We start from the raw sequence: 11,586 nt of genomic DNA on the forward strand, positions 1-11,586 counted from the left end.
GTTTTAGGAATCGATTTGTGCTTGGTGCTTCCGACCCTGGCACTTCGGTTTGGGTTTCACGTTTCGGTTTCACGGCCCAAAGTATAATGTACATACATACACACATACATTGCATAAATTGCATACATTGTGTAATGTTATGAAGTTAGTTGACGAGCTTTCGGAATACGTGCATGACCATGTCGTAACTTCGGAGTTAGCGGAGCTAGAACTTGTGCGTACGACGAGTGTGGTTGTGGTGCGCTAGCCTGACTTCTTAAGCGGACCAAATTATCAACATGTAAGTCTAAGTTGAGATTGAAAATCCCGATTCTCTGTGCATACGCCAGTACGCATTTTTTCATTTACATTACATATAAATCCACACTGCACGCACATACATGCATGGTGTCCGCCGTCCAGCCTGCATCAAGGGGGCTTGCTGACTGCCTGGTCCCATGCTGCTCAGCCAAAGCGGGCTGCATAATTATAAAGGCAAATAGCTAATAAGCTTATTGGGCCCCTCGTCCGTACGTGATCAACTGTAGTAGCTGGTACACAGTACGGCACACATAACGTCTACAACTATGCTTTAAGCGCTCCACCAGCATCTCGAGAGGCCTTTTCAGCGGCCAGCTACTTCATCAACAGCGCACCAAAATTTACCCGCTGGGCGTCAAAAGCTGCTGTATTGCTGAGGATCGAAATGGAAAAGGTGGCCGTTCCGGAGCTCTCCCCTGACCGTCTTGGTTACGCAGGCAAGCGTGAATGTACCCAAGAAAGGATTACGGCATTGCATCTTGTTGCGAAACGTTGGTATGTGATCGCTTGACTAGTCTGGACCGGCAGACACAAACATCTTTAACATCCGCCACACTGAAGAATTCACGTGGCATGGCGGTAACCCAGGAGAGCGAAACCGCCCCAAGCACTGCGATCAACAAGTTAACATGCTGCCACAGCAGCCACTTATGCCAACACATCGAGGTATGTATACGGGCACCAGTACGAATACGTGGCTGCAAGTGCGCCTACGTATACATAAACACATCATCCACAACGAATGGCAACGCCTCTACCACATATTTACATCAGCACCGCTAGTTCACTTACGATCCGACTGCCCCGCAGCCAACAAGAGTATAGATGTACGGTATGCCAACGGTAACCAACCACCCTGCCGGGGTTACCAACGCATTAGCAGAGGCCTCAAATGCAAAAGTAACATACATACATAGGATAGACCGAAAGCCAAGCTGCTGCTTGCTTCCGCTCCCGCATGGTAATTATGACAAGCAAGCAATAATGTCCAACACCAATGAAATGCACATTTAATGAGTTGCTGGTATAGTACCCATAATCTCGATGCTGTCAGGCGCATGCCAGATAACACACACTGAAGAGTACATGGCACATGTACAGCACACGGCACATGTACAGCACATGGCACATGTACAGTAGATGGCACATGTACAGTGTCAGTTAAAGGGTTTTTAAAAAACCCTAAAACCCTAAAACCCTTGCACCTCCGGCATGCCATGCTGCATGCCTCACGCTAGCGCCTGCTGGCCTGTGGGGCAGCAGCTCATGTTATCATTGGACAGCGAATACACGCAGCTGCTCCCGTAACACAGCCCCGCTGGTGTGCCACAACTGCTAAGTGAGCGCAGAGCTAAGCACAGTCTCAGGCCCTCGGGGGGGGTCACCGGGAACACACTGGTCAGGCGGCGAATCGTCATCACACCGTATGTATCTCCCTTCCAATTCTTGCTGCTGTACAATGGAGACACAGCCACTCCATTGATGGTGGCGGTCTTGGGAGTATCGTCCACGCAAGCCGGATCTGCGAGTACGTAAGCATGCGCACCATGCATAGGCAGGAATTAGTTCAGGTCCGGAGAATAGGATTGGGACGTCGGTAGTTAGATAGATAGTCTAGGTGAACCGCAGATAGTGCACCGGAGGCTGAGACTAAGTAAATAAGTAGGGTTGGAAGTCATCTAAACCTAAACTTCTTAACTTAGATGAGAAACTTTAGAAACTAAACTGAGATATTAGATGGAATTTTTTGGCGCCTTAGTTGTACGGCAGCTCCGAAACCTTAGGAGCGACCTTAGGTAGTCCTGAGAAACTTTAGATGAAGCTGTCTGTGTGGGGCACGCTCACCCTAATGGGCGTCCCCGACGACTGCAAGGAGCACATGGAGGTACTGACCGCGCGCAAGACTGTGGAGAGGCAAGTCCACCACAGTGTCAGTGCAGATCGCGGGCATTGAAGCGCGGCTAATGTTCTGGTCGCAGCACATGTCCGTGCAGTACCCAGCATTGGCAAACGTGGCGGACCGTGTACTGCGCATGCACACGACCACCTGCGCTGCTGAGCGCAACTGGTCGCTGTGGGGCAACATTTTCAGCAAGGCTCGCAACCGCCTGTCGCAGGAGCGGGCGGAGAAGCTCATCTACATTCGCCAGAACGACGACTCCAACAAGGGCAAGGGCAGCCGCCTGTCGGACGAGGAGGTGGTGATGACTCTGCTAGCTGCAGAGGATGAGAAGAGCGCGTGTGTGTAATGGGCGGCGGGGTACATCGACTGGCACGAGGTGCCTGGTGTCGTGGTGTGCAGTTCAGCAGTTTGCCAATCGCTGTGTTCTTTGGAGCGTTTAGGGGCTTGCTACTTGCTATGTAATGCTCGTTTCCATGGGTGTGCAGTGGCTTGCAGGCGGTGGTGTCCCGTGGGTACCTTGCCCCGTATGCCAACTGAGCACCTTTCGCTGCGCACACTCAACGCAGCGCAAAACTATTTAATTATCGTTAATAAGCAGCAAATGGAGATTCTAATTCCTAAGTTTCAGCCTAAACGACCCTTCCGCCAGAAAGTAGCCGAAACCTTAGTTGAGATTTCTAAACTTCTCAACTAAACCTAATTAGTTTCTAAGGAAGTTTAGTTGAGATAAAATTTCCATCTAAGGAAGTTAAAAACCCTATAAATAAGTAAGAGGGCCGTATGATTTAATAATATACGTTGCTCTTCGCCAGGAGGCCATCACCTATGGCCAGAAAGCGGGGAGCCCACTACACGTCACGAAGGTCGGTGGACTCAGAGCAGGGACGAAAGGGAGGAAAAACTAATGTCTACTCCAGTACCCCGGCTTGTATTAAGGGGACCAGCGATGAGAAGGTTGGGAAGTTACTAGCGATCATTGGTGTTTTGTTAGCCGCAGGTCTATGCCTGTGTTGCCCCTATTCGTGTTGCCAGTCTTCCGAAACCGTCCGTTGGCAACACCAGTTGGGTGTTTTACTAAGTGCGTCCTCAGGCATTCACTCAGAAACCCCGGGGTTGCTGAAATGGCAGAGGGCCTGTAACCCGCCGGGGACGGACTTGGAACCCCCCTCCGAACTGAATGATTGCCCCTCGACCTGGGATCGCACCTACGACCTAACAGTTTCCAACGGATTGACTTTCCTACGATAGTATGAGGGAGATAATCGCCACCTGCTGTTTTATATGTCTATTCCTTCTTGATGTTACGGATTTTTGACGCTTCACCCTTGTACCAGCAACCCCAAACTTATAGGCTGCTGAGACGGAGCTCGCTCGCCAATCAATAAGGCCTTACTTGCAGGTGCCCGCCATGGCAAGCATTTGGAGATTTGAAACATCCAGAGAAATTAAGAAACCGGCGGAGAAATAACCAGACGAGGAAGAAAAACGCATGAAACAATACGCATGGGGATCCAAAGCGAACCAATAGCTAACGCGCCACGGAGGTCGTTGGCCTTGATTGAAAAAAAATAGACACGCCCCAATGTTGTAGATGGCTCTGCTGAAGTCTTTCAGCATAAGTCTAGGCTACTGTTGCTGGCTTCGAAGTGGGAAACGGCAAGACCACTCGGTGCAAGGTGCAGTAAAGACGAAAACCTAGCTGGAATTTCGCCGGCCACATCAGGCCCCACACTTGCACGCAGCACGTCCCAGCGGAGATATGAAAGTCGCACATCGGCGTTGTCACCGGGACCAGGTCACTAGCACGGCATGTGCAGATAACACGCTGCTACGGTGGCTACTGGTATGTATCTGGAGCCATATTGAGTGCGCCTACCTAGACAGTGGCACATACCATATATTATTATAACATGTTTACAAAAGGGGGCAGAGATATTATTTTCTAATCATATCTGGGGTGCACCCTTGGCTGACCGACCGACTCTGCCGTAAAACTCTCTTCCGGAGCAGAAGTTTACCATACAAGCTTCAAACTTCACCAAACTCCTCAGCAGATGGAAAATCTTTGCTTTCCTCAGCACTTACTGACGATGATCTCAATTCGGTTAATGTCCATCGCCGCACATGGACTCGTGCCATCAGTGGCCGCGGTGGCTGCGAACTGAACGCAGTACGTGGCATCCGACGTGGTCGTGTTGTACGGGCCTTCCGGTGAGGACATGCGGTACGGCGTCAGATTGACGTCACGCGCATTGCAGGAAGAGAAAGGGAACTTCTGTACAAGGAAATCATTCGCGAGTGGTGGTGGAGATGGCGGTGGTGGTGATGACAGCTTGGGTGCCTTGGGCGCCTTTGGTGCCTTTGGTGACTTGGGTTGAATTGGCGGGGTTTTCGGGGGACTGAGGGATGGAGGAGGAGGCAAGAATCGAACTGGGGATGGCGGCGGAGATTGGGTTGCGGATGGCGGTGGAGATTGGGTTGCGGATGGCGGTGGAGATTGGGTTGCGGATGGCGGTGGGGATTGGGTTGCGGATGGCGGTGGAGATTGGGTTGCGGATGGCGGTGGAGATTGGGTTGCGGATGGCGGTGGGGGTTGGGTTGCGGATGGCGGTGGAGATTGGGTTGCGGATGGCGGTGGAGATTGGGTTGCGGATGGCGGTGGGGATTGGGTTGCGGATGGCGGTGGGGATTGGGTTGCGGATGGCGGTGGGGATTGGGTTGCGGATGGCGGTGGAGATTGGGTTGCGGATGGCGGTGGAGATTGGGTTGCGGATGGCGGTGGTGAGAGTGGAGCAGGAGAGGTTGCAGGTGGAGGGGGGGACGTAGACAACGGCGAAGGAGGCGGGGGAGGAGATCCAGTTTGCCGCGGTGGCGGCGGCGGTGGGGGAGGGGATGGGGGAAATGGCGAGGGGGGAGGTGGTGGTGATGGAGACGGAGGTAATGGTGATGGAGGTGTCGGCGACGGTGGTAGTGGAGACGGCGGAGAGGGGGGTACCGGTGATGGTGGTGATGGAGAGGGAGGTGCCGGTGATGGTGGTGATGGAGAGGGAGGTGCAGGTGATGGTGGTGATGGAGAGGGAGGTGCAGGTGATGGTGGTGATGGAGAGGGAGGTGATGGGGGTGGCGATGGTGGCGGCGGGTTAGGCGGCGGACTGGGTGGCGGCGGTTCGGGACAGCAGCTCACTTTGAGTGTAGCAAACCCCCAGTTGAATGGCGAGTTGGGGCAGTAGGTGATGCTGGGAGTGCTGGCGGTTACCCACGTGCCAGCGACCCAGTACGGGACATACGTATTGGTATCGGGGATAAATTTGATTATCATGTACACCTTCTGCACCTGACACGGGTTGTTTGTGAGAGCTGTACCTAACGGATCAGTCATAAACTCAATCATTGGCCAAAAATTAATTGGATACGAGGGATCCGAGTAGTAGTATTGAGTACCGGCCAACAAGTCGTTGGGATCAGTACAACTCGGTGCATTGCTTGGATAAGCAGTTTTGAACTCTGTTTCCGTCATGTAGACAGCCTCTGCAACGGGCCCGCTGGACATTGGTGTGTGAGTCCAGATAGGAGTGTTGTTAACATACTGGTCGTAATCTGAGGGGGTATCTGGCAAGGTCAGCATGAACTTGGACGTGACTCCGGATAGAACGCTCCCATCAGCTTGCTTCCGAATGACGGTTGCTATTTCCTGCACCTCGTAATCATTCTCGTCAAACAAGCGCCACCGGCAATTCTGGCCTGACGTAAGTTGCGGGCGCGAAAGAAGGATTACTCCTGCTGCTGCTGCAACTGCTGCGAGCAGCTGTAATGGCGGCCAAGCGAGTCGACACCGGCCCTTCCAAAGAGAGTCGCTGAGAGGCCACATATGTCGAGACGAGATGTGCGAAACGTGAAAATTTACAAGGACTGCGGTTTTAACTGGAGGCGTTGAATGTCGATGTCGCTGAGACCACCTTAACCAAATATGCCGCCGAAGGAAAAACTTTCTACGTTGTAAATGAATCTGGGGCGACGAGGATGGGCTTTATAACGCTACGCTTGCTGCGGCTGTACGGCCTTAGCCGCAACGCCCGCTACGTCTATACCGTGAGGTTGCGGCGCGTGAGTGCGGCATACTACTGCCGCACATTACGGTACATCTCCCCGCGGGGTATCACTACACCAAACGTCATGTAACCCGGCTGCGAGCTACCACAAGACGGCATTCGAAATCTAATAGACGCGAACGGCAGCCGACGCGACATTTTGCTAGCCATAACGCATTGGCTGATAAAAATAGGGGACTAAAATAGATTTAGCTGCAAAATATAGCTCGTACACAGCAGCCAGCAGCGACGTGCGATAAATGTTTTGTTATGTAATGTTCTTAAAAGCGTGCTGAGAAGCGTGTGTTCCAGTACTTACAAATAATTAATTTAAAGAGTGTGCTGCCTGTTCAAATGGCAAAGGAGGAGGTCGTGTGAATGGCTGGAGCGGCAGCAACAAAAATGTCCACAGTCTCCGATATTGATAACCAAAAGGTACTCGTACCTTAAATTTTCACCTTGGTACGTCTACAGCTAAACAGGCCAGTTTCAGAAGTGATTTTCATTGCAAGTGAAAAAAGCTACAAGGCATGCTTGCACTGAAGCTGGGTTGCGGCCGATTCCGATAGAAACGGTATTTAACAGATACCCTTGGTTTTAGAAACTGGGCGGTAGCTGCTCTCATGCCATAGGGGTTACTAGGAAACTGCATGTGAAAACGTTTTTCTGGGAAATAAAATTGCGGGGGAGCTGAGTGCTCTAACAAACGGAAGGAAAAACGGTCCCGAAAATCGCACGGAGGCGCGGTCAAGCGCCCAAGGCGCGTCAAGCACAACCCACAGGCGAACCTCACGCCACGCACATGGCATGAAGCAGCTGACATCCCATTCATATGGCGCTTCAGACAATTCACATAAGGGGAATGAAAAGTGAGCCCGCCGCTGCGCTCAAACCAACCACCCAGCTGACATGGCTACTGAAGTGCACGCACCTACGCACACGACTACAGCTTTAAGCAGGCGACAGACACTACTGTCCGCTGTACGCCGGAGAATGGACAACCCTGTTGATGTTCAGCTGAACAGGGTCACCGGGACGAGTACACTAACTGGCAAGCCGACAGGCCACCGTTCATCAGCGTAATTGAGCACCAGTTGGTTCTCTCATGCTGCGTCACGCAAGAAGCGTTAAGCACAGATAGTGCAATTTTGTGCAGCATCCTGGAGGTTGCCAAATGCTGTAGGGTTTGGCATGGCTTCTGTGCAATCACAAACTACCTACACTGCTAGCGAGAGCGGAACAAGGTCATCTGCTGTTTAGTAAGGATAAGGATTCGATAGGGTTTAGCGCAAGTTCATGGTTACGTTATTGGACGAAGTCAAATTTCCTGTCCTAATACGGCCAAATACGGCACAGAATGCGGCACAGAATGCGGCATGCAAGAATCTACGCCATATCTCGATTGGGTTTGCGAGTGCGGACACAGAGAGCTAAGTAACTAACGGAGATGATGGCCCTGAAAGGTACTATCTCTACCGGCCGAGAAAAACTCCTTCGCGCTGCTCCTCCAAGTTCTTTGTAACAAATAGCTGAATATAATTTCAATCGATTCGCGTCATGTGATGACGCATCGGTAGGGATGCAGCTCGCAGGCTTCAATACGACCGAAATGAACGAGGAACTACTTAGTTGCAATCTCCTTAACCTTAGTGCGCCCAGCCAGCAACACCATAGTTCAACTAAATCTAATATGCGATCTTAAGGTTCTAGTTTCACTGCTGGTTTCTGATGCGAAAATGATTTGCGCAGCGCAGCTTGGACAGCCCGGCTCTTCTACTGGCCCGGAGCCTATCCAGCCTCGCCGGTGTAATGCCTATGTGCCACCGACCTACGATGTGTGCATACGGGCGGATCGGACCAATGGTTGGGGCCATATGCCAAACGCCACCATGCCACGTGGCAGTTTCGGAATACTGGCAACACGGATAGGGGCCGCGCATGGATACTCGACGTGGACCTAACACTGGTGACTTAGGCAGGGGAGCACCCAACCATAGAACGTGAGCCACAGTGACACACACCTCAGCTCCTGGAGCTCCTAAGATTTTACCTTATTCCGCACCTACGTGGGTTTGGGGTGGTAATCGTGGAAGGGAATGTGCACGCCTGCAGCGCACCGTAGTGCCAGTAAAAGTAGGTGACTGAAACTTTGGCGACGGCCTAAAAAAGTTCCTAAAATGATTCTTGCAATGATCCTTGCAGTTGGTGATGGCCCGGAGATCGTTTTGCAACTGTGTGACGAATATTGGTGATGGCCGCATGTCAACTTGATCGTCGTAGGGAATGTGGGCGCAATGCTGCAGCCAGCCGACGACAATGACGCCACTCCGGTTGTCAACAGCGAGCGGGCCAAACATCAACGTTCGTCATATGGAGACAATCGCGATGGTCCAGGAAACAGGCTGCGTTTGGCGGTTCCGGTTCATTGCTGCTATGCATCATTACTTTTGCAACCCGGAAAGTCGTGTAATGTTATCTTTCAACGTGATGCAAGACGAACGATGGTGAACGAACTCTATTCGATCAGTGTTTGAGAGATTGTGGTGACGCGTGTTGCGGCATTCCCCACGGCGTTTGCACGAAGTAAACTGTAACTCATCGGGGGGGTCTGGGGGGGGGCCTTACAGATTCGGAATGCTTTTATTCCCGCGACAAAAAACCTATTCCTCCGTTCGGAATGGAAAATTCACCGGCAAAATTGAAAAGAAAAACACTGATGTCAAGCAGGTCGTACCGTTTGCGTTTGGCCTTGCCTGATCACCATCTTCGCTGCCTCAAAGCTTAGCCAGTGAAGGGACCAAGGACAGGGCCAAGCCAGTCCAGATCAAAAAATCAACAATTAGCACAGATAAGCGCCGAACCCAAATGTCATGAACTAATCCTGCCAACCCGCGCTTGTTATCAACACTCATAATACGGAGCATAGGCAGGGTACGCGGTCACACGCATTAACACCTAACGAAGCGAAACCCTACCCATTGTCATAGACACTACAAGTGCGCTCATCCCTTCGCCGACCAGCCGGCCTATTATTCCTAACGGCCAAGCTCCCAAAAACGGAAACTCACGACGAGGCGTGCGGCGATTGAGCCATGACGCAAATCGATCAGACACATGGGATGTGACAACCGGAAAAATGGCAAAGTGAAGCGTCAAGTAAGAAGAAGAAGAAGTAATTAAAAGCAACTATAGTGATAATGAACGTTGTGTTCGAGAACTGCAGGAACAGATGTGTACGGAGTTTCGCATTAAAACCGGGCTGTTCATCTGCAAGATTAATGAGCAAAAGAATTCACAGTAGGGCGAGGGAGAGGAGGGAGAGGAGGAGAGAGGATAGGAAGAGGAGAGGAGACGCGTTCAGGGAAAGGAGGGAGCGAAAAGAGAGGAGGGAGAGGAGGGAAAGGAGGGCGAGAAGAAAGCGGAGGGAGAGGAAAGGGAAGAGGGACATGAGGTCGAAGAGCATGTTAATGTTGCTTGTATTGCCGTGTTTGTCTTTTCCGACAACATCTTCCCAACGCATCCCAGGAAGCATGACAACGTGAAGCAGCAAGCATAGAACAGCGGTCAAAACGCCGTAACAGACATAGAACCTTGCTGCAGCACCCTCAAGCGCACCCACTACAGACTAAGACAATTCCTCTTTTGGGCAAGCCGACAAGCCGAAAAACGCGTAGCGTGTGGTTTTCCCAACCCCTCCTACGGTAGGTTTGTGCATAAACTGAAGGCTGGCGCTTCATCCACCGCAACGTCGCTCGCGGATCGACGCGCATACCAGGTCTAAGCGACCTGTTTCATATAATATCGTTGCCCTACTGGTCATTACCGCTGTCAAGCGGTAGAAATAACGTGACAGGCCTGCAATTTCAGGCTTTAAATCAAATCAAGGGCAGCCTTTGCATAAAGACCATTCATTCTGAGAATCGTCAATTCATTGTTCTGATGAAGTTGTCGGTGTAAACTAGGGTTACTATTCATCCCTTCCTGCTGTGCCTGCTGCGCATTAGAAAGTTGTCGTATCCAAGACAGCTATGCCATTGAAATACATATTCAGCTGTTACGGAATCAAACCTGTTTAGCTCACAGCCTTCTGACGCTAAAAAGGACATCTCCTGTTCATATTTTAATTGTGCAGATCTTGGAGCTGTCGCAGCGAGAATGGCCCGCATTCTGCTGGGTGTAGGTTTGCAACCTAATAAGCAAATCGTGAGTATATTACACAGTATGTTGCATACCAAATTGGCATTGCGCTGGGATTTGCAGGCCCACGATGATGCCCAGATGGGCGGATTGGCAGGCGGAGCTTGGCTTGGCATTGGGCTCGGCTGCGGCTTTGTCCTAGGAGTCACAGCCTATGTGTTCGTCACATGCTTGATTCGCAGGCGGAAGGTATGCCCTTGCTACGACGCTAGCTCTGACATTCGTCGAACTTGCTTCGACGCTAGCTCTGACATTCGACCTTTCTTACGCGTGTGCCTGCAGAATGTCGCACCTCAACCACAAGCTAGGCTTGCTGCTCAGCGCGCCAGTGTTGGTGGTTTCACCAGCCTTGCTCATGTCCGCGACACACCATCAGCCAACAACCTCACGGCCGCAATGCTCCCCGCCAAGCCACCTCACGGCGAGGAGGTGTTTTACTCGCCCTTGCAGAACAGCATGGCCAAGCCCAGCAACGTGCGAAATAGCGCCACAACCGGCGTCCTTCCTGACCCTGCGATCTATGGCGGCCATGGCTCCGCTCTTATGCAGGTCATTGCCCCAGCATCGTCCATGCAGCCTGCAACTCTTGCCATGCCACCTGCAACCCCTGTCGATAAAGCTACAACCCAGGCTGTACCCTTCCAGTCCACACGCGACACAGCCGACCAAGGACTGCTGCAACCCAAACAGCAACACCAGCGCATGTACTCCGTTGCCGACGCGTATGGTGCTGAAGATCTGGATGACGAATGGGCTGTCGTCCTCGGTGATCTCGACGGTCTCCTGGCCAAGAAGGGTCAGCCAGGTCTGGCCTCCCCAGAGCGGGCGGTGGCCGTACGGCGGCTTATTGCTGTAACGGGTAGCCAGGGCATGCAGTTTGCGCTGGAGGCTGCGCTACAGGACGTCATGCGGTACCGTTCCCGCAAGTAGTCAACCATAGGAGCGTTTGGGGTCTCGCGAGTCAGATATTCTTTTGCGTCTGTCCCGCAGGAATTATGGTATATTTGCCGCGTTCGTCTTAAGGATTATGGTGAGAGGTTCATGTTGCTGCATATCATTCCACGGTGCACTGAGAACATGTAGCGCAGATGCAGTCAT

The 11,586-nt window shown here is 51.9% G+C and overlaps 2 protein-coding genes across 2 annotated transcripts; one reads left to right on the forward strand and one right to left on the reverse strand.

Annotated features, from left to right (window-relative positions):
- Positions 1-4,277: 4,277 nt before the first annotated feature.
- On the reverse strand, positions 4,278-5,753 carry VOLCADRAFT_88561 (uncharacterized protein; the record flags this gene model as incomplete). The annotated part of the gene is made up of 1 exon (XM_002948280.1): positions 4,278-5,753. One exon carries the CDS (start codon positions 5,751-5,753, stop codon positions 4,278-4,280), a length of 1,476 nt encoding a protein of 491 aa, XP_002948326.1.
- Positions 5,754-10,569: 4,816 nt separating this feature from the next.
- Positions 10,570-11,418, forward strand: VOLCADRAFT_88562 (uncharacterized protein; the record flags this gene model as incomplete). Its single annotated transcript, XM_002948141.1, has 2 exons — positions 10,570-10,677; positions 10,771-11,418. The coding sequence occupies 2 exons, from the start codon at positions 10,570-10,572 to the stop codon at positions 11,416-11,418; spliced, it is 756 nt and encodes a 251-aa protein (XP_002948187.1).
- Positions 11,419-11,586: the final 168 nt, after the last annotated feature.

Source organism: Volvox carteri (assembly GCF_000143455.1).
Source record: "Volvox carteri f. nagariensis unplaced genomic scaffold VOLCAscaffold_9, whole genome shotgun sequence".
Classification (NCBI taxonomy): Eukaryota; Viridiplantae; Chlorophyta; class Chlorophyceae; order Chlamydomonadales; family Volvocaceae; genus Volvox; species Volvox carteri.